Source organism: Ahaetulla prasina, chromosome 3 (genome assembly GCF_028640845.1).
Source record: "Ahaetulla prasina isolate Xishuangbanna chromosome 3, ASM2864084v1, whole genome shotgun sequence".
Taxonomy (NCBI): domain Eukaryota; kingdom Metazoa; phylum Chordata; class Lepidosauria; order Squamata; family Colubridae; genus Ahaetulla; species Ahaetulla prasina.
Window position 1 is genome coordinate 179,002,538 of NC_080541.1, and position 24,116 is coordinate 179,026,653.

The following is a 24,116-nucleotide window of genomic DNA, read 5'->3' on the forward strand; positions in this document are numbered from 1 at the left end:
GCACATGTGCAGCGTGGTCGCAAAGCGCATGCCTGTGCGCTACCAATAGCAAACCGGTAGCACTGGGATTTGAATCCCACCTGATCTGATAACTCACTTGGTGTTATCTTTCTCAGTCCAACCTACCTCATAGGAATGTGGAGGGGATAAAATGAAGAGCTATCTTCATGTAAGTTGCCTGGAGTTCCTGGAGAAATAGCAGGATAAAATGCTAACCATCAGTTAATTCATATTAGCATAACCCTTCATTTAAAAATAAGCACACATATAAAAAAGATCATTCCTTCTTTTAGAGGGCAAATAAAACTATATTCTGAGGATTAGGACAAGATCTCATTTTTTCAAAAAAGAAAAAACTTCTTCCCCACAATATCAGACCAAATAAGGAAGCAAGTTTTGTAATTCATATTTAATACAGGTAGTCCTCACCTTACTACAATTGAGCCCAAAATTTCTGTTGATAACCAGGACAGTTGTTAAATGAGTTTTGCCCCATTTTATGGCCTTTCTTGCCACAGTTATTAAGTGAATCAATGCAGTTGTTAAGTTAGTAACACGGCTGTTAAGAGAATCTGGCTTTCCCATTGACTCCGCTTGTTAGACAGTCACAAGACGTGATGACATAACTCTGGGACACTGCCCATCATAAATATGTCAGTTGCTAAGTGTCTGAATTTTGATCATGTGACCATGGGGATGCTGCAAATTGTTGTAAGTTGTGGATTACTTGTACATTGATGTTTTTAGTGTACCTAAGAGAAAGGTTTGAGGACAAAAGTCATTTTCACTCCTTTCATCTTACTCCAACCTTCTCCAAACAATGTTCTCCAGAAATGTCGGATTATGAGTATCTTTTAATTTTCAACTAACATAGGTAAGACTTACAGTCCAACATCCACAAGGCCCCATGTTGGGAGATCTATGAGTGCAATACTCCAACATCTCTTGAAAGTGTGAAACTGGAGAAAGTTAGCTGTATCAATAGCTACCAGAATTAGAAAACTCAAGTGGCTTTATGTCCAACAAGGAATATTCACCCAAAAGTAAAAAGAAAACCTTTGAATTATTATATAAATGTGCTTATCTTACATGTTACGAAGTTTATATAATAGGATTGCATTAGTTCAGATCTGAAAATCATTGTAGTTTGTTACATATATGTGTATGTACTTATATCACTTCCTAATATGTGTTTGAGGTGATACACAAATTTGGGCAGGTGGGGAGAACCAAGGCTGTTATAGAAATATATACAGTGGATATAAAAAGCCTACATTCCCCTGGTTGAAATGCCAGGTTTTTGAGATGTAAAAAAAATCAGACCTGGATAAATCACTTCAGAATTTTTTGCACTTTTAATACAATCTATAAGCTGAACAACTGAAAAACAATTTTAAGTCTTTTAGAGGAGAAAATAAACATGAAATACTTACAATAAAATGGTTGCATAAGTGTGCACATCCTTTTAGAAATAGGGCTATGGTTGTGTTCAGAATTAACCAACATTCAAAGTGAGGTTAAATTTACAGGTTGACAGTACATGCCTGCCATCAATTAGTGACTCTGATCAAGCCCATATAAGGTTCAGCTGTTCTAGTCAGATTATTATTATTATTATTATATTCATTAAACATGAAACTCAGTCAAATGAACATTTAAAAATGTATCACAAAAATTGACTGGCACTGATAGTTGATATGGGTTGCTGCCAGCATCCTAGGTATCAACCAAGTACCTTTTTAAGATGTACGATGTTCTGAGTAGTGCAGTTTTTTTGCAGTTCCGCTGGTGTTATTGCAGGAAGCTGCAATTTATTGATGTATTTTGTAAAATTATTGGACATGGTACCAAGTGCCCCGATGACAATGGGTATCATTGTGACATGTTTCTTTCATAATTGTGTAGCTTCAACGGCCAGGTTGCAATATTTTATTATTATTATCTCTTTTATTCATTAAACATGAAACTCAGTCAACTGAATATTTAAAAATGTGTCAAATACGATTGACTGGTGCTAATGGTTGATACGGGTTGCTGCCAGCATCCTAGGTATCAACCAGTGGTGAAATACAAATTTTACTACCGGATTTGTGGGTGTGGCTTGGTGGGCATGGCATGGCTTGGTGGACGTCGCAGGGAAAGGATACTGCAAAATCTCCATTCCCACCCCACTCCAGGGGAAGGATACTGCAAAATCCCCATTCCCACCCCACTCTGGGGCCAGCCAGAGGTGGTATTTGCAGGTTCTCCGAACTACTCAAAATTTCTGCTACAGGTTCTCCAAGAACCTGTCAGAACCTGCTGGATTTCACCCCTGGTATCAACCAAGTATCTTCTTAAAATATATGATGTTCCAAGTAGCAGTTTTTTGCAGTTCCGCTAGTGTTATTGCAGGAAGCTGTAATTTCTTGATGTGTTTTGTAAAATTCTTGGACTTATTATTATTATTTGACATCTGCTCAGTTGCCTCTTACAGCAGAAGCCATGGTCTGCACAGAGCATCAAAGGGATCTCATTGGAAGGTATCAGTCAGGAGAAGGGTACAATTTTTTTTCCAGGCATTGGATATACCATGAAACTAGAGTGATGACAGTCATCAGCAAGTAGAGAAAATATGGCACAGCAGTGACATTACCAAGAACTGGATGTCCCTCCAAACCAACAAGGAAACTGGTCCAAGAGGCCTATGGCAACAATAAAAGTTAAAAAGGAATCCCTATGGATTTTACTGCTAGTCGTTACCGGCTATAGGGGGCAGTACTCATTTTAAGGCCATTGAGCCAGAAATCTCCGAAGACATTTCCAAGGTCATGTGGCCAGCATGACATCATAGAATGCTGTTATTTTCCCACCGAAATGGTACCTATTTCAAGACTCGAGCTCCACGTGATGGGTTGAGCTCCCGTCCTCGCCCTAGCTCCTGCTAACCCAGTGCTTCTCAATTATTTTCTGTCATGCCCCTCTAGGAAGAAGAAAACATTTTTCGCGCCCCCCGCGCGACTGTAAATAGTATCATTATTAAAAAAAACGAGGTCAAACGCGCCCCCCTTTATGGAGTCTCGCGCCTCCCCTGGGGGGCGCGCCCCACTATTTGAGAAGCACTGTGCTAACCTAACATTAAAGGAGCTTCAGGAATTTTCCAGAAAATATTGATGTTGTACTAGATGTGACAATCATCTTCCATATTCTTCATGTCTGGGCTGTGGGGTAGGGTGGCAAGAAAAAACATCCAAGCCCGGCTACAATAACAAAAACCTATTATCAAGTCTGACAGAAGCATGTGGGAAAATATGCTATGGTCCTGATGAGATCAAGATTAAACTTTTTGGCCATAATTCCAAAAAGTATGTTTGGTGTAAAAACACTACGCATCAGTGTTGTTTTTGTACACTGTACCCATAGTGTACACCGTGCTCACAGTGAAGCATGTGGGTGGCAGCATTATGCTTTGGGGCTGCTTTTCTTCAGCTGGAATAGACTTTAGTCAAGGTGGAGAGAATTAGGAACAGTTCCAAATATCAGTCAGTTTTGGCACAAAAACCTTCTGGGCTCTGCTAAAATGCTGAAGATGAAGAGGAATTTCACCTTTCAGTACGATAATAGCCCAAAGCATAGCTCCAAATCAACAAAAGAATGTCTTCCCCAGAAGATGATCCAAGGTCTGGAATGGCCCAGGCAGTGCCTGGACCTGAATCCAATTGAAAATCTCTAGGGTGACCTGAAGAGGGTTGTGCACAGCTGTCCTTGCAATCTGACTAATTGGAGCACTTTTGCAAAGAGTAGTAGGCAAAATTCCCAAGGCAAGATATGTGATGCTGATATGCTCCTATGCCAAAAGACCAAATGCTGTCATAAACTCAAAAGATGCTTCAATAAAATATTAGTTTAAGGTACACTTATGCAACCATGTTATTGTAGGTGCTTAATTTTTTCCCCTCTAAATGGTTTTCAATTGAACAGCTTGTACCTATCTCTTCCCACTTATGGCTATATCCATGTTGCTTCTATCTTTATAACTTATGTTTTCATTGTTTCCTAGTATGATTTGATTTCTTATTAGTATCCTATAACTATCACTAATTGTTGTATCTTATGATTCTTGAGAATATATTTTATTTTTTCTTTATGTACACTGAGAGCCTATGCACCAAAGACAAATTTCTTGTGTGTCCAGTCACGCTTGGCCAATAAAGAATTCTATTCTATTCTATATTAAAGGTGGAAAAAATCTGAAGTGATTTATCTTGGTCTGTTGTTTTTTACATCTCACAAACTTGGCATTGAAACAGGGTGTACAGGTAATCCTCAACTTACAAACACAATTGAGCCCAAAATTTCTGTTGCTAAGCAAGACAGTTAAGTGAGTTTTGCTCCATTTTATGACTTTTCTTGCCACAGTTAAGTGAATCACTGCAGTTGTTAAAATTAGTAACATGTTAAGTTAATCTGGCTTCCCCATTGACTTTGTCAGGTGACAAAAGGTGATCAGTTAACTCCAGGACACTACAACTTTACAAATTTAAATAATAAATAAATAAATAAATAAATAAACTGTTATAAATATGAGTCGGTTGCCAAGTGTCTGAATTTTGTTCACATGACCGTTGGGATATTGCAACAGTCCTAAGTGTGCAAAACAGTCATAGGTCCCTATTTTCAGTGCCACTGTAACTTAGAAACAGTTACTAAATGAATTGTTATAAGCTGAGGACTATCTATATAGACTTTTTATATCCATTGTACTTATATCTTATCGGTTTTAACCTAAAAAGAATCAGCTCCTAGACAATAGGAAATATCTGTGCCTGTCATGCAATTTGGATAAACATTACCAACTGTAGCTGTTTTACAAATGCATTGGGCTGGAATTCCCAAGCTAACACTGCCACTGACCATATAGCTGAAATTCAACACAGGTCAATGGCTAGAAAAGTAAAATAGCCAGATCTAAGGTTCTATCCACTATTATCCTTAATTAAAGATCATTTGCCTAAACTAGGAAAAGCATTATATACTGCATGAATACATGCTTCTAAATAAGAAGTATGAAGCATGTGAAATAGGCTTTCTACTCAGTGAAAGTAAGTTTTTCACACTGAACCAGCATAACAGATTAAATCTTGCATAATGTTGTATCCTTTTTATACTTATTTGCTGTGAATTTTTTAGAAAAAAGTGCCAAAGTTGACACTTTTCTATTTGAATATTTAATGCTTCCAATTGGGATCTGATGTACAGTTGTTTTCTTGTGTCATATGTGCTTTGTTTGCTTGGCTGGTTGCAACTGCTAACTTCCTAGCCATGTGAAGGAACTCACTGACCAATACAAAAACGTATTTACACACTAGCAGGTAGCAATCCCATTGCTGCAACTGCATGTGGAAATAGTAGAATGTATTATTTTTATCTGACGGCAATATCAGTTAAAGGAATGCAGCCCTTCAGTCATTTATGGTGGTTTCTCATATGTTCAACAGTTTCTTCTTTTCAGTTTCAGGCTGAGCTCCTTATCTTACTTGGCTCTTGGCTGCTATCTGGCTTGTTCAACATCCCAATGTGCAGCTCTATAATGACTGATGGCATTGATTATGAGTGCCTACCATTTGCATTTCCTTAAGACTGAATTATAATGATGCAAAATATTTGCTTACATCATTCCACTCCTCATTCCAGGCTTATCATTTGTTAAACAGCTTAAAAGTTGTTTATTTGCTGGTAAAAGCTCACTTTGAATGAGAATCTTCTCCTGAGGGGCAACAGAGGTAAAAACAAAGTACTGAAATGGATCCCAACATTAACAAAATCAGTTGACTAAACCCACCCAGAAAATACCTGATTCATCCACAGATTGTTTTACAAACATATCAAGAAATATAATTGGTTCATCAGCCTTTTCAGTATAAACTTGTTCCTCTTTAATAAAAGAAGCAAGGGAAATAATCTTGATTCCAAGTATGCCAGTATAGAGTGGTCATCAAGGAATTTATGTCAGCTGAAATTCTGCTCTAGTCTAATTGATCACTATGAAATTTGTGCTTAATTATGAATATTGCCACTTTTCCATGCAGATACTGTAAAAAGCATTGTTTCAATTTGTCGAAGTGTGTTTCTATGATTGATGATATTGTAAGGATTGCATATATCTTTAGAATCACCAATTCCCAGTTTTCGTCAGAATGGGAAGAAAAACACAAGTCATCTGTTTTTCCTTCTATTTACTAATTGCCCAAGATGTCACCCACAGAATAAGGCAATTCTGAACATTATTTTCTGCAATGTTTTAGCTCTAGAATGGTTCTTTAAATCAAATGAATGAAACACAGTACAACATGCACTGACATCTTCTTCCTGGCTCTTTCCTTCTTTTCAAATCTGCTGCATTCACTGGAAAGGTTAAATGTTTAATCAGTGGACATTTTCACCACTGTCCCATCATAATTTACCTTAGTCATCACTGCTTTCTACAGAATTTAAATGCATATGATGATGCAGGATCATACTCAGATTTTCAGCCAATTGTGAGGCCTGTCTCTAAACAGAGTAGCTTGATATAAATATGTTGCTTAAGTATAAATAGGATGGAAATTTAAAATATAAAGTAAAATCAGTAGACGTAAGTTTACTCCAACCAGCATTATCGTTCTGATTCCATTTGCTAGATTGACTGTGTTCAAACACGTCACTTGTTAGTTAGATTCAAACTCATTCTGATATAAAATAATTAACATAAAGAAGAAAAATGTTGTGAAAAAATAAGCATGACTGAGCGATAGTTATATCTAGGATTTTGATTACATTTCTGTGCAGTATCTCATACCAGTAAGTTATCAACGAACAAATGATATCCATACAAAATTCCTTTACTATACTTAAGATCAAAGATTATCAGAGTGGAAGTATCCATTCTTTAAAGTGGCCTAGAACTTTGTTTTGTCAATGTTTATTAAATAATGTTACAAACTGTCCCTCTCCTCCTCATGATGCAATCTTTTGCTATGCTTAGAATCAAGGTACAAGAACGATGAAGTTGTATAATGCTTTGGATTTGATTTTAAAAAATATTTCAAAGCATGCAAGACCACAAAGATAGCAGCAGTCTGCAGTTGTTGTTGTTTTAAGTAGCCACCTTTTTCTATGACTGAACAATTCTGTGAAAAAGCATGGCTGGTTTTCATTTTCATGTGAAAGTTGTTTTTTGTAAATTGAATCCAAAGAACTGCAAATCCCAACATTCCTGAAAACATCAGCAAGAAAGGACTCTTAATGTATGAAGTACAAGAAGAAATGATGCTGGCTGTTATTCTCCCATAATATGACACACCACTAATAGTGAATTGTTTAAAAATACATCAAGTTAAGTTTCTTTTTTCCTTTTCTTTTCCATACACTAAAAACTACTGATTGGTGCTATCAAGGATAGTTCCTAACTATGAATATAGGCCACACTGTTCATATGCGACCACAGAACTCTGTCACACCATGATGAGAAACACTTAGAAAAATTATTGGGAAAAAAAATTACCAAGTTTCATAAAAGACATATGATCTACTTTAGAATATAGTCCTCTTTTAACAGTCGCTTAACGACCATCATAATTTAAATGGACACCCTCCCCCAAAAGCTTATTTATGAACTGGTTCCGGAGTTCCAACACATACCGGTTACAGCATTCTAGTCACACAATTCATGTTTTTTCCCTGATTTCTGGCCTTTTCCTATTCACATCTCCAAGGACTATGAGCAGGATTAGAGAGAAAACAAGGCTTTCTCCATCCCCTAAGGATCACTGCAGATTCTGGTTTTCTGTTACTATTAATAGTAAACTAGAAAACTGCTCCCCACTAATCAATCACATGGATAAAATGGCCAGCAGGAAAATGCTTGTGGAGATTCTCAGTCATCCAGGTCATGGTTGTCCCAAAGGTGTTTTCCCAAAAGGAAACTGGATTTTCTTTTTTCCTTGAAGACATTTCACTTCTCATCCATGAAGCTTCCTCGGTTCTGACTGAATGGCAGGGAATGGAGCCATTCCCTTTTGAAAAGTACCTTTGGGATAACTGTGACCTGGATGACTGAGAATCTCCATAACCATTTTTCCCACTGACCATATTATCAACGTGATTGAACCGAACCATTCCCTGCCATTTGATCAGAACTGAAGAAGCTTCTTGGATAAGAAGCAAAATGTCAAGGAAAAAACAAAGTTGACTTTTGAAAAGCATCTTTGGGATGCCAGTAGGAAAACAGATCCAAGGGTTTCTTGTGGTTTATAAGCTATGGGTTATTCCTCCTTGGAATGAAATATTTATCTATAAGACAAAAAACCTAAAAGGAGTGCTGGAGCAATTGATATTTATCAAATACTTGGAACCGCTTCCTGAAGTTGGTAAGATTTAGGGCTACACATAAAAATATTTAAGATATGAGCGTTTCTATAATATGATGGCAAAGGATTTAATTCTTTTGAGGGTACACATAATATTCCAAATTTTTATCACCATTATAGACTTACATAATAGCATTTATTATCTATTTAAGTTTACTGATAATCTTTATACACTAAGTTGTAATTTATGTGCTTTTTCTTTACATGGAAGATTCTATAATCTGGTCATATGCAAACCAGAAGGGTCTAAACTCATGGTAAACTGAATAAATATGCATGTACTCTAGTCTTACACACAAAAATTTTATGATTCATTGAACCACCCAGAATGCATCTTATTAACACAGTCACTTGAACTCAAACCCATGCTCTAACTAGGTAACAATCGGAGGCTATCCATAATCCTTTTGGATTCTGAGCTATTAATTTCTTAACTACTCCTTTCAAGTTGGGATACCACCATTAAATTACCTGGATAAAAAAGAAAACAAGAGCTTGTCTCTTTGGTAGATATCATTAAATATCACCTTTGTAACTATATATATATCATGTAACTATATAATATATATTGAAAAACGTAATAGTAAAATACAAAACTGAAAGTTGGTACTAAAGCTAAACTTCCCCAACTTGGTACATTCCAGATGTGCCCATCCTGACTGGGAATTCCAGCACATCTGGAGAGCATCAGATTGTCCTAGGCAGAAATCCCATAAGTACTGATACCCACAACTAACTAGCTAACTCAGTATATCAAAAAGCTAAATTATTAGATGGCATTTATTAACCTGGGCTGGATCTAACGATGCTCTCCAATTATCCTCAATAAAATACATCAGAATCGTAATGATTGTAAGGACTTTTCATATTAAAAATAATACTCAAGGCAAACTTAAATATTTTCCTTTTACTGAATAGCAACAGACTTATATATCGCTTCACAGTGCTTTACCCTCTCTAAGCAGTTTAGAGTCAACATATTGCCCCCAACAATCTGGGTCCTCAGAATAATATAGACAGCATATAGAATGGTGGTTCTTGATTAATTATAACTCTCTTCCAGCAAATATTTTACAGTGTTTTTTAATTTTAATTGAAGTGCAGCTTAACCATAACCCAGTATTGAATCACCCGGTTCTTCTATAAACGAAACAAATAACAAAACAGATCCCACCTCCCCCGCCCCATAACCTCCCCATGTGTCCTTGGTTTTAATGTCTGATCTTAACATTTTTTAATTGTATATATTACTATAAACCACCTAGTTATAAATAAATTTCATAAATAAATAAATAAATAAATAAATAAATAAATAAATAAATAAATAAAAGGATGCTATAAGACACCTTCTTGAAGTTTTAAATTCAATATTCTATCTTATGTAATAGATCAATAGAAATATTCATATAATGTTTTGTAACTTTACCAATTCTTAACATTGGTCCAAACCCCCCTTGGGTGCCACTGACCTTTATCTAATTCTAAGCAGGTGTTGATTGACTCCTGTGCCAACCGAAGCCTGTGCATAGGCTTTTAGCAATAAATTAATTTAGCCGAATCTTCATGTGTGAACCTGGTCTTTTGTGAAAAAATTATCCAATTTAATTAGGAATTAAATGGTCTCCAACACCTTGCTCCAGTCATGTAGAAGAATTTTCTGAAAAGCTTTCCAAAATTTTTGATAATATTTTGGTGGGTAGCAATATATTAATGGAATTCCTAATTTGGGGGATCTTTCTCCTTATAAATAAACATTGCATATCAGAAACTGCTGAAATAGTGATGTTTTTTAAGTCCAGGGCATTTCATGTTTCAGTTGTGCTGCCATTCTACTGCCCCCAATCTCTGGGGGCAGTAGAGTGACATCTGTCACTAGAGGGTCCTGTCTGGTAGCATAGCACAGAAATACAATAACTGGTCTGCAATTATCCAAACCATTAGATAGTAGCACAGAGAGCAAGAAAAATATTAACTCTGATGCTTGTTCAGATTTTTGCAGCCCAGATCTCTAAGTTTACTCTTTAATTTTGTAGCAAAACTTTTAACATTGTTTGGCATTTTCTTCACTATTTGTCCTCACACAAAAGAAAAAGATAATATCACCATTCACTGTAATAATTAAGCATTAATAGATTTAAAAAGGAAATAAAGATATATCCTCAAAATGATCTTTGTGCTCTCTGTGTCTTCCACTTCTAACAGCTAAGTCAAGTAGCTGTTAACACTGCCTTTTCAACCCAAAAGACATTTATCTTCTAAGATTAAAAAAAAAAAACCTCTTTTAGACTCAGCATGCCTACAGTTAGCTAAAATGATAAAGTAATGGTATGATAAAAAATTAGAATATACATTATCTCTTCTGCCACATTGCATCAAAATGCTTTCTCTTTTAACCATTTAATCTGGAAAACAGAATGCTCTGAATCCTGTATTCAGTTTGTATTCACTTTCCCCAATTTGTAGTAGTATGCAATGTTTGGGTCTCCTGGATGCAGTTCCTGCTCAATGAGCAGGTAACAGCTGTGCCACAAAAGTTCTTGAACAGCTTCATCTGGCAAACTATCATTTCCTAGATTCAAAGATTCTCCAGATAGTCGTCCTAAAGGTGCTTTTTCAACTTTCTGGTTGCTTACTTACCAGAAAGTCCAGGTGCCTATTGAAAAAGCATCTTTGGGACAAATATGATCTGGATGACTGAGAATCTCCATAAGACACTCTTCAGATAGTCATTCTTGACGTAGTCCTATCATAGCTTGATGTACAACGCATCTTACACGCGACTGCCTTTCAAGAACTCACTGGAATCTTCAGCTGGTGCAGTTAGTGATGGATATGCCCTTGTGCCCATGTAATACCTCTCTTTGCAAGCTACACTGGTTTCCAATCTGCTTCTGAGTGCAGTTCAGATGTTGATTATATCTACTTGGTAAGAGTTTGGATTACTTGAGAAACTACCTCTCTCCTATATCAGATATCAGCCTGGGCATTTCAACATGACAGGATTGAGGCATTCCAGGTTCCTTTGATTAAATAGTGTCCTCTAACAGGAGCCCAGAAGCATGACTTCTGTCACAGCACCTGCCTACTAGAATAAGCCTTCCTCTGAGATCAAGGTGGAACTCACTCTGATGCTGTTCTGGATGGCCTTAAAAAATCTGGTTCTTTTTCCAGGTTCCAGGCTACAGTCATTGAACTCCTTTGCTTGGCATATACCATCTTTACTGTTTATTTTTATGTTAAGTTGAAATAAATAAATTAAAATACTGTTCTCCATTCCAAAAACTGTGGCCCAGAAAATGAAAACTGAAATTGCTAATAGAAAATACATAGAGCCAGTTAGATCTGATGATTAAGATGATGAACTAGGAACTGAGAAACCTGAATTCTATTCCTGCCTCAGGCACAAGAACTGAGTAACGTTGAGCCAATAACAACTCTCAGTACTAGGAAGGAAGGAAGGGCAAACTATTCCTGAAAATATTGCCTGGAAATTTTAAGGATGTATCTATGGAGTGACCACAAAACAAGGCTGACCCAAAGGCAAAAAAAACCCAACAACCCCAAATACATACAATATAAGCCAACTGAGTGACTCTGGGCCAGTCCTTCTCTCAGCCCAACCTACCTCACAGGATTGTTATTGTGGGAAAAATAAAAGGAAGGAATATTATGTATGTTCACTGCCTTGATTTACTTAAAAGGTAATGGAGAGTGTGTAAAAAAATCTAATAATTAAATAAACTGCAACCTGATATATTTTCCTAAATACTTCAGATTCATTCAGAAATGAAGATACCTTTATCAGTAAAAATTATCTAAAGTATATAACATATGATGGAAAGTAGAAATGAACATACACACAGCACACTGTGCAAGGTATCTTGGTAAGTACCACTGAATGCTTTTTACATCCCAAAGGTATAAAACGCATCCAGTGGTATTTGAATGTCTTGGTACATAGACGTGTTGTCAGTGGTACATAGAAGCTTTAATGTCTTCTATTCCCTATTATTCTTTGAGTTAAAGCCCAATCATTACTGTCCTTAATAATCAAAGTCTGTCATCACCAGAACCTACCAGCAGCAGACATTTACATTTGCCTTGTTTGAAGACTTAGCACCAAGATTTATCATTCAGGCTCCTGGGGACAGTAACTTAGTAAATAATGCACTTAGGGATTTGCCTGAAATGTTCCACCTGTTCAATAAGCATGCAAATTTAATTTAAGAATATAAGCAAGGAATTTTCTTTTTTTCATACCATATTTTTAATTTGATTCCAACCCCACCTGCCATACTAAATAGTGATTGGCTTTAACAGTTATGTATTCTCTGCTCAAATCAAATGTAATTGTGTAAATCTACACAGTTCCATTTCCTTCCTTCCTTCCTTTTTCTTTCTTTTCCTTCTCCCTCTCTTTTTCTCTTCTTTTTGCACATTTCAGTCTGGTTCACATGACATAAGAAATTGCCCAGGATAAAAAAATCCAACTCTACAACCACGTGAGAGTGGTGAATGGATTTATACATTCTTCTCTTGAAATTATTCATCTACATTTTCACTGACATAACAGCTAGGCATTTTTTATGAAAGCAGAAATCTTTGGGATCTTGCTTTCTCACATACTTTCAAAAATTCCACCTGTAGATGGGATTATAGCATCCTCACTATGATGAATACTTTATCATATATCAAATCCTATACTTTCATTATATGTGATAAACCTTTACACATAATGCAACTTTAAACTGGAGATAATTCTCCAGTTAGATCCAAATTTAAATTATTTGACCAAAATAAATGAAATCAGTTTGATGCAAATTAATCAGGATAAAGACCCACTGATTTCAAAGGATTTTATCTAAACTATGATTAAGTCGGGAATCAAAGTATTTATAAAAATACTTTGTAAAGATATTTTTTTAAAATGCAAAGATATCCTTGAACCAAACCTCGTTCTATCCCAGTAACTGCAGAAACTACCCTAGTAATTGTATAGTTGAGCAACCATTACAGATATCATTATCTTCTGGGATGCTTTTTGAATTCCTGGTTTAGCCTGAAGCTCTATTTCCCCTATTTCCTGTTTAACTCCTGCCAATTAGCAGCCATACTTCCTGATCAATTAATTTTTATATGTTACAATCAGGAAGGCTCCCCACCCCCTCATCTAAGCATATTTGGGATAAATCTTAGCTCCACTGTTAAATTAGTGCAGAAAAAATTAACATAATTTGCCAGTCTAAAAAAAAAAGACTATGGACACAAAATCAATCATTGGACGATGTACACCAATCACAGAATGCCCGGATCTTTCCTTTTGCATGATCCCAAGAATGCCTGTAGAAGCATTTAACTCTAGCTAACCAGAGCAGGGATCTCCAACCTTGTCAACTTTAAGACTTGTGGACTTTAACTCCCAGAGTACCTTAGCCAGCTAGAGATTCTGGCTGAATATCAATTATAAATATTTCTGAAACAAGCCAATTCAAAACACAAGCTTATGTAGTATAATTAATGCAAACATCAGAGCATTCAGTGACTAACTTCAATCAAACAAACTAAAAGCTATACAAACCTATTTTCCTAAAGAATGTATAATAATCCCAAGGCTTCATAAAGTAATGCACATTACAATAAACCTTGGTTTATCATGACATTAAATGTAGTCAGAATACCTATCTTTGTAGTCCATTATGTTGAAACATGAATTCTACAAGGATTTAATGCAAAGCTATTTTCCAAAATCTTCTTTAAGACTAGTACATTACAGTACACAAGTCAGAAGAACAAAGAGTTAGGTTTGTTATATTCAGCTAGAAAAATGGAGAAATGTAAGGATTATGTACCATTGCAGAGTATGTCCTAATGAGGGGCAATATTTCATTTAAATTATTTGCCTTTTTTAATGAAATTCTTACTGTCTGAAATTTTAAAAATCTACAACCCTAATGTTTGGATTGGTAACTAAAAGCTGCCTTTAACTATACAAGTTATGTACAGTATTACCCAAAGTTAATAGTTTTTTCCATTTCATTGGTTTTAGTGGGATAATTTTCTTCTGATAAAATTGGTAAGATTTTCTAAAATTAGTATATTAAATGCTGTTTAATATTAAAACTGTGCTATTCCATTTCAGTTTTACAGAATACAATTTTAAGACAGTGCTCTAAGGAAATGCAGTTTTATAAGTTTTCTCAGTCTGCTTTGAATGATTACACAGCTACGTCCATTTTTATATTCTTATGACATAGTCAAAGCCAACCTAAGCAGCATTTCATTCTTATGGAAAAAATAGTTACCTTTCAGATAAAGATGTCCCTCTAATCAGTCCAGAGGGGCTGACCAATCCTGTGAAGAAATAACTATTATGGAGCAACTATTAAAAGCATTTCCCAGCACCAAATGCATTGGAGTTATATACTGGGTTGAACAATAAAAAGGAAAATACATCAAATATTTTGATTTAATTGATCTGAAGAATCTTCTTCAGTTTGCTAACTCAACTGTATCATTCCCTCATCAGAAACTCTTTTAAGCTGCAATTCTATAGAGAAATATGTAGCAGTAAATTCCATTTTACATGAATTATTTCTGAGTAGACAGGAGCAAGGCTGTTGTTAGGAATACAATTTTTTAGATTACAATCAGAGGATACTTAACCAAACCTTTTTATCTATTTATTAAAATTAGCTGCTTTCTTCCAATAAAGGATGCCTAATGGAACCTGTTACTTACCAATTGAGAACAATTCTAAAGTTTAGAATTATAACTATTTCTGTCAAGTAGTTTCTCTACTGATATCCCCTAGCATTCCATAAGCAGATTGATTGTATTTCTAGTCATATCTCAATCTAACTATTGAAAAAATTTGAATTATCTAAAAACTGTCCTCTTCACATTCCACTGTCACTGTACAGAAGAAAGGGACCAATCAGAACATAAATATATTTCGTTATGTATGTACCCAGAAATAAACATCCACCTTTTACGTTACTTTTCTTATGGAGAAAGGATAGCCTGGACCTAGTTAGAAATTACTGTGTTTGATACAAGCCTCTTGCTTCTGTAATTTACGGAACAGAAATGTCACCATAAATGCTCAGCCCTCACAACTACTTACATTTAGAGTTCAGGAATCAATATGAAAGTGGCATTAGATGTTCAAATTAATACTTAATTGTACTAAACCTCATTGCATTGGGGGAGGGGGTACTGTAAAAATTAGTAATTTAAGAACTTGGAAGGCTATAATGAGCAAAGCCTTAAAAGCAGTCAACCCAGTTCCTTATAATTACAATTCACTTTGACCTCTTAAAACCCCCTTACCTGTTTAAGAGTTTTATACAGCAGTTTGCCATGGGAACCCATATTTTGTGGAACACAATCGTAGCATCCTTGGTTGATAAGCACCTGCTGCCTAGCAATCATCCTGCATGGATATAGGACCGCGCTAGTGTTCTTTATCCACAATAGGTTAAGCATTTCAAGGCAACCAGAGCAAGCTTGCATTTCAAGGTGTCTTCCATCTGCATGTCAAATGGCAACTAGTTAATTCTAAGAGACTTGGGAAACAAATGCAGTTTCTGCAGCCACGATGCAGGTGCAGCACTGTTCGCTTCCTCTTGACCTCTGGTGATGTGTAGTCAACTGTGCCCCGAAGTCTCCTGCAGCAAAGAGTTGTACTCCTGCACAGTGGGAACAGCTTTCCAAAGCTCAAGATCCCCAAATGCAGGAAATATAGCACATTTTTTTTCAAAGTTTCACCACTTTTTTTTTCCTCCTGATATCATCTGTACTACAAACTAGAAAGTTTGCAGTGGTACCTACGAAACGATCAAGGTTGCATGCACATCCAAGGTGTGTAGACCATTTGCTTCAAAACGGGTCAAGAAAGAGCACCAATAACAATCGTACACGTTTTAAATGACAGCGCTCTAGCTCTCAGGAACTCTTCTTCCATTCAGAACTACACCCAGGACTGCATAACTCTGAAGAAAAGCCCCTGGTGGTGGAGGAGCTCTTCAACTGTGTCTGGAAACGCGCTATCATTTAATTTTTTTTTATGAGTTACTTTTTCTTTTCAATTTGGTGAAAAGGTTATGAGCAAGATGCAAAGCAATTTCAAACTTTCTTCAAATTAAAATCAGAACTAAGGCCAAACAAGTTAGGTGAACAAAATAAATCAAGAACTTAAAATTCAGGAACTCCAGCTCTTCAAAATCAACAAAGTCCCAGATCTGTACACTGTTCTGAGACTTAAGATGCTTTCCCTGCTTCTTGCATGCCAGCAACAGCACCATTTCCTCGTAAAGATGAGGAGATAGCAGCCATTGATCCCCATTCACCGTACACAAGAGGACACAGCAACACAACAAACTAGATTTCTTCAGATCTGATACAAAAGATGGTCAATATCAAAGCGAAGGTTTCCCTGTTTCTTGTCTGAGACCCACAACTATCAGATCGAGGAGAAGGAGCAGCAGGAGCAGTTGTAAAGTACCCCCACAGCTGCAAACAAAGGGGTCAAAGGTTTGTCGTCAATTCATTTCCAGGCAGAAAAACCACTTTCCTCAAAAGAAACAATTTATTTAGAATGAAACAAAATCAGCTCGACTGTGAGCGCATGTTTTGAGTGACAGCTATTTTAAGCTGTGTGAGCCATAAAAAGGTTTTTTTTTCCTTTACTTTTGCAGAAATCTTGTGTACACAGCACAAAGCAAAGAGGTCAATTTTCCACTTTAAAACATGGGCATTGGCATCACAAATAGCAGATACACAACTTTTTAAGCTGCCATTTTAGTAAAATGCACAAATACTAAACAGATAAGCTTTCTTCCATGAGGCCCATGTAAATTCCACATAAGCCAACGCTTTTCTTCGCAAAGGTCCATTAGAGTTTGGAATCCCTTGTGGTCTTCAGCACTTCACTAGCCTTGCTTTCAGGAGGAAAGAAGAGGTTATTCAGTACAAATGTTTACAAGAGATCTGTCTTCCCCCTACATTTACAGATAACTGTTCAAACTACAAGGCTATTAATGTTCTAGGTAATGTCTGAAAGCACCAATCACCCTTCACTGGCACAAAGCTTTTGAAATGAATTAACATCTGTATATAAATGCACAAATAGTAGTTCAGGGAGTTAAAATATAGGGTAGAGATTGGAAAAAAAATCAGCTGTACTAGTTAAAAAAACATACAGGAGAAAAATCAACTGAATTTTCACAATTCACACAATTTCTCTCACTTTCAAAAAGTCAAACAAGAACATGAAATTTAGTGTTCTGTTTGCAAGTATTTTTTCATATTGCTATGTTATCTCCAACTACAGACTCATTACTTACTGGAGAAAACTAGCTAAAATATACATCAGATTCTCTTCATCCTACATCTGTGTACATTTTTCTAGTTGTTCCAAATTACTTTAGTTTGGATAATGTAAAGGGAAATGTTTATCTTCAGTGACACATCTGGAGCAGCTAATATTGTTTACAGGGGGAAAACTGAAGGCAAGGAAATTAATACATCAAATTACTTTACAATTTTGCAAGCCATTCAATCAGGCACCCTACATGAATTATTCTTCTATATGCTTAAGTGGCTACCCTTAACTTTTTCATTTTTATCCAATTCAGATGTATTCCTATATTCTTTTACTCTTAAAACATAGTCAAACTCCTACTACTTGTTTAAATTCCTAATGAAGGCTTCTTCCTTTCCCCCTTATATATCTTGGGAAGAAAAGACCCATGCTAAATATATTGGCTTTAAATATGCTAATCTTGCCTTCCGGTGTTCCAAATTTTGATAATCCAAATTGGAAGGCAATTGTATAAACATAAGAGTGGATCCTGGTAAATGAGGTAGCCTTAAATTGATACTCCACTGACAGCCAACCATATATGATAAGCATTTGTCAAAATGCAAAGCTCCTAGTTAACTTTAAGGGGGGGGACCCAAACTCAAACCCAAAAGTTCCCAATTATAGAATTTAAATCCCAAAGACAACATGCCAGTTAAGATTTTCCTACCCAGCTCCCCCAAAAGTGATATTAAGTGACTGTCAGGAAAAAACACATTTTCCATCCTAATGTTATAACTCTGGAAACAAATTTCTGAACATGTGCAGCATTCAAATATACATTGCCTTAAAGCTTCATAATACCATATACAAAAGATCACAATCCTCTTTTTTGCATACAGATGTGTCACAAAATTTAACTTTTGCTGAAGTCTTGGAGGTTGGCTCAAATGAATAATTGCACTGCTGTTATTCTAATACAAACAAAAAGCTATAGCAGCTATAACTAAGTGCTGAGCCATCCAATGTTGGTTATCATTTTAGTCTAAATTGGACTTCTACTATTCTTTTTCTTTCTATAGCTACTACTGGACTATCTTCTTTCTTAAAAAAAATCTTAGATAAAAGGTTTGGAAAACTGAATTGCCCATTTCACATATACTTTACCCAGTTCAAATCATAAGCAGCAGCACTGAACATAATTTTCAATTAAAATAGAAAAAGAAATCCATGGTGTAAGGTTTTCCAACACTGGTTCTCAAAGGTTGCCTAAAATGCCAGTATGTTCACTTTACCTCAAATTCAAGTTCTGAAGGATTTTTTTAACAAGGAGAGCACATCAGTATGCATACTATTGCCAACATGTTTGGCTTTCGAATCTGATATTAAAGTTTTTCCAAAAAAATATAAGGATGGATTTTAAATTAATATATTAGTTCAACAGAGCAAATTCTTTCTCCAAATAAATACACTAAGAAAACTCTTTATGTAGCCACTAGCATATTGCATTTGACAAATGCAGTAATATGGATAATCCAGTAATATTATGCAGTACAGACAACACAAATCTGTCTTACTGACTCTGCCTATAACAGTAGCTAGATTTAATTTGGTTCACAGTTCCAAGTTTCATTTATTACAGAACAATTTATATTTTCAATTTGTATTTCAGAACTGTGGGATTTAGGTTACTGTACCCACATTCTTAAAGAGTGAAAGGGCGTAATAGTTTCAGAAGTGAGGCTCTACTTGAAAAAAATACTTTTAAGAATAGCATTTTTCCCAATAATATTTCACTGAGCAGTGTTTCATTAAGCCACTTTTCAACTATCGTAATTGTACTTATTCAAACTTGAGAATTGGTTTACACATGAGAAACATATTGTTACTGTACAGTGGCTTTACAAACAAACAAAAATATTGGACTAGAGAAGAGACCAAGCAAAGTCACAGTTAAACTGTTGATTCTTTCCTAAGTCTTATCACACATTTTAAAAAATAAGAACTGCTTTTAAAGGCTTACTTTCAATCGAATTATGTTCTTTTAGTAAACTGAATTGCTTCCCAACATTTAGAAATACAAGGTGAATGCAAAAGTGTCAAGATTAAAACAGTGCAACCCAGACTATAAAACCTCACATAATGCCTATTATATTTTACCTGAAAAATATTGAGCAGGTAAGTTTCTTTTCGATTTCCACAGGGGTAGAATGATAATTGAAATGGTTATGTGGCAGAACTTTTCGTGAAAGTTAAGTGCCATCTTTGAAACTTGTGTTCCCAAGTTATACTTTAGAATTCATTGTGCCTATTACAATTAGTAATGGGCAAAAACAATGATACCAGTAACTACCTGCTATCTTCAATACAGAAGTTCATGATGTACATGGGTTATAGTAAAGCTTTCATTACAACTACAACCCTTAAATGCACACAAGTTTTAAAAAAATCAACAAAGCAAAATACCATTAGGAACATTTTCCAAGGGTATGCATATCTCTGAATTTGGGAACAAAAACTGAAAACCCAACTGAAAGAAAACTACCGTGCACCATGAAGGCTTAATATCAGCTATATCAGGGACTCAACCATGAGTTAATTCAATTTCATTTTACATTTTGTAAACTAGGAATTATTCTGAAATCATAACTATAGTTTTATGGAAGCTGCAGGGCTCAGAACGGGCATAAACCATGAATGCTTTAAGTATGGCAATTTAGAACGTAAGTATAGGAAAAGATTTTATACCTAAAGTTGTGAAATGAACAAGGACAAGTTAAAAAGTAAAAAAAAAAAGAAGAGGGAGGCAAGCTTGTTCAATGTTTCATATTTTAGTGAAAGCAAGCCATCCCTTTTGCTATGCTGTCACTAGCAAGACAGTTGAGGGTAGCCTAGTGAACAATTAATATATCTGCTCTCTAGAGTTTATAGAAAATAAAGGGAAAATAACAGTAACTACAGATCTAAAATTATACTTAGGGTGTTGGCTAAGGCTTAGCACCTGGCAGACACTGGAAGAGGGGGGAGTTGTATGAAGCAGCAGGATAAGCACAGAAAGCATTGGGACTTTAAGATGCACCACGAACAATGATCATGACCAAATAGTCATCCTCCGATTTAGCCAGGGCCTTTGCTGTAGAATCCAGGAATTGCTGAGAAAAATCACAGGGGGGGAAAGCATGCAAGACTCCACTGTTTTCTTTGTCTTTGTTGCCTCCTACTGGGAGGCTTATCACTCCAGCTGCCTGTTTTTGCTTAAGATAGGACACCAGGTTTCTTAATGGCCGCTGGGTAGAGGTGGTATTAGCTTCACCAGCCCCAGATGAGGCACGGTTGTCTGTGGTACCAGGCACAGCAAGGAGAATAGCATATCCATTGGGTCCTGCTACTTTGATACGGCGGGTAACTTCATCTAACTTGGGCTGGTCCAAACGAAGACGCTGTGTGATCTTTAGTTGGGCCACTTTGCCACCAGTTGTTCCTTCCACCAGCAGATTGCTAGCAACACTGAGATCACCTTGTAGTAGGTGCATGTTTGATGGAAAGTTGCTGTTCTTCAACAGAAGCATTCCTTGCCAGGCTAGGCAGAGTTTGGTAGATGATCCCGACTTTGAGGCCCCATCCTGCTGCTGCTGCTTTTGGGGTGGCTTCAGCCGAGATCCACTGCTACTATTCCCTTCAGAAGTATGTTCATCCTTTTTAGCTGGACTCTTGCACTCTTGGATAGCAGTTGATGCAAGTGTGCGATGTTTTCTTTCTTTTTCAATCAAACTCTTATGTTCCCGCTTCTCACTCTGGCCTCTCTCCAAACTCCCCTTCCGTGGCTCTCTGACTGGTGAAGGACGATCCAACAAGAGTAAGCGAGAAGAGGGCCGATCAGTATCAGTATTATAGCGGTCTCTGATTAAGCTTGTTTCAGGACTACGATCTTGAGGAGATGCTACAGCAGGGCAGTGACGCTTACGAGATGAAGATGAACGTTCACTATCTGGTGATCGGTCCAAATGTCGACCCCCATCCTCCACTAGCCTTCGCTTCCTAGGTGGGTCTCTACTACTACCAAGCTCTCTTTCCCCACGAGTTCTTTCTAGAGACCAACCATCTCGACGCCGTTCCAGACTTTCAAGTGCATCATACACAGTTGCTCGGTTGCCTCGGTCCCGAACTGGAGGTGGAGGAGGCACCCAGTCTGTTTCACCATATAAGTCTCTATCACGGTCACCATAAAGCAGTGGTGGTGTTCTATCCCGAGCACCTCGGAGTGGATCTGGTGGAGCACCACGATGTGCTCCAAAAGCTGATGTTTCTGCTACCAGCTCATAGTGAGCAGGGGGTGGAAGTGGCAATGGCTGCAAATAGGGCTGTTGATACCGATGCTCAGTGTCAGCAAAGTCCACACGCAGGCGACGGTCTGGCCCACCCAAAGGAAACCCACGCATGTGGGTACAAGCAGCTTGTGCAGCATCCAAACTCTCGTACTGGATGTAGGCCCACGAGTCACCTTTACGATAATCAATGGTACGAATAGTACCAAAGCGATCAAACTCCCTGGCAAGAGCAGCTAATGGTACCCAGGGTCCCAGACCACCCACCCAGAGTCTCGTGGTGGGGGTTGCTTTACCATAGCCTATTTTAATAGGATTGCGCAACAGCACTTTACCAGACATGGCAAGCTTAGCCCGGTGGGCCATATCTAAATTCTCAAACTTAAGAAATCCGTACGTGCTAGTTTGACCCCGGCTTGGCCTCTTAATATCCACTTCGGTGATAACCCCAAAGCGATCAAAAGCCCTACGAAGGTCTGACTCTGTAACCGATATATCCAAATTACCCAGAAACAGGGTGCGATTAGCTCTCTGGTCATCTTCAGGGCTAATCTCTTCTTCAGTGGCCGTTCCTGTACCAACCCCACGAAAGGCAGCGGCCGCCACTCCAGCAACTCGATCCAGACTGTAGGTGGGCCTCACCCGATCATAGAAACCGCTGTAGTCTCGTTCTCTTTCCAGCTCCCGGGGCAGAGGCGGCGGGGGCAGACGACCCAGGGCAAGCTGTTGCAATCTAAAGTCTCTGTACCCTAAGCCTGCCCCTCCACCAGCAGGCGAGAGGGCCCTCTGGGTGGCCCCAGTTGCAGGGTGCCTGATAGTGGCGGGAGATGCCCCCGCCACCCCCACTGCTGAGGCCCCATAGGGAGACTCCTTGTCCAAAAGCGCTGGGGAACGACTGCCGCGTCGCCGGCTGCTTCCCCCTCCGCTGCTGCCCCCTACATAAACGGCCTCGATCTTCAGCGGCCGATGGTAGAGGACCAAGCGGCCGCGAGCATGCTTAGCAGCCCGGGCATCCTCAGGGCGGCGGAAATTGACAAAGGCCACCCGCTCGTCTCCGGACCCAGTGCCCGGAGGCAGGCGGCTGATTTTGACGCTGACGTCTCCGAAGCGCTTGAACTCGTGGAAGAGGCCGTCTTCGATCGCCTCGTCGCTCAGCGCCGAGCCCAGCTCGCTGATCTTTAGCGTCTTGTACTCACTGCTGCCGGCGGAGTCGGAGGGGGGCGCGCGGGAATCGACGCCGCGGCCGCTGCTGCCACGCGAGGACGAGGAAGACTCCGCGTTTTTGCTGTTGTTGTTGCCGCTGTAGCCGTGGCGGCCGCTGCCGCTCCCAGAGCCTCCGACCACGGCCGATTCATATTCACGGCTACTGGCCCGGCTCGCTTTTTCCAGATGAAGGCTCCGCCGACTACTGCCGCCGCCGCCGCCCTCGCCCGAGCCGCCGCCCGCAGATTTCCCACCGCCGTTGCTGGGCTTCTTACTGCTCCGCTCGGTCCGCGCCGAAGAAGAATCCTCGCCACCGCGGGACCGTTTGGCCTTGGCAGGCGAGCGCTCCTTGCCCTTCATGGCGGCAAGCGCCAGCAAGAGGGAATCGCGCGCGGAGTATCGCGCCTCACGCACCCGCCGCCATCTTGGAAGCTCAGGCAGGCTGGAACTCCGCCCACTGGGCAGGCATTGGACAGTTTAATCGGAGCCCATCGTGTTCATTGCACAAAGGACCTGTCGGTGAAGAAAAGCGTAGAATCTGAAACGCTCCAAGCACCGGAAACGGAAATTTCGCCTTCCTACGCTACTTTCACCAGGCCGTTGGATGAACGGCCAATCAATCATCGGTTTCTTGAGCGGTAATGGTCCGAATTGGAAGAACTTCCATCCCATTAGCTGAAGCAGGAACCCCAACTCTTTGTTTCCCCACCCACCCCCTCCACGCTCTTATTGACGGTTTTTGTGGAAGGCCTCCGTTTCCCCGCCGGCCTGAGCCCGCGCAAAAGTGCTTTGGGTTTTGGGACAGACGAACGAGATGGCCAGGAAGGCGGAGGCCTCAGTTGGTTTTTGGGGGGTTGTTTGGGGTCTGGAGTGGACGCAGCTTCGAGTTTTTTCAGCTTA

General features: G+C 38.5%; 1 protein-coding gene across 5 annotated transcripts in view; it reads right to left on the reverse strand.

Moving 5' to 3' along the window:
• RBM15 (RNA binding motif protein 15) overlaps positions 1-23,738 on the reverse strand; it is a 32,038-nt gene extending 8,300 nt beyond the window's left edge. For 2 of the 5 annotated variants that reach the window (XM_058176979.1, XM_058176978.1), the window contains exons 1-3: positions 15,717-23,737; positions 14,690-14,738; positions 127-187 (exon numbers count right to left, since the gene is read on the reverse strand). In XM_058176979.1, the coding sequence (XP_058032962.1) occupies positions 20,757-23,576 (2,820 nt within the window). In that variant the 5' untranslated portion in view covers positions 23,577-23,737 and the 3' untranslated portion in view covers positions 127-187; positions 14,690-14,738; positions 15,717-20,756. Of the gene's footprint in view, positions 1-126; positions 188-14,689; positions 14,739-15,716 lie in introns of those variants that run through there. The other 3 variants (XM_058176982.1, XM_058176983.1, XM_058176980.1) reach the window with 3 other exon arrangements.
• Positions 23,739-24,116: the final 378 nt, after the last annotated feature.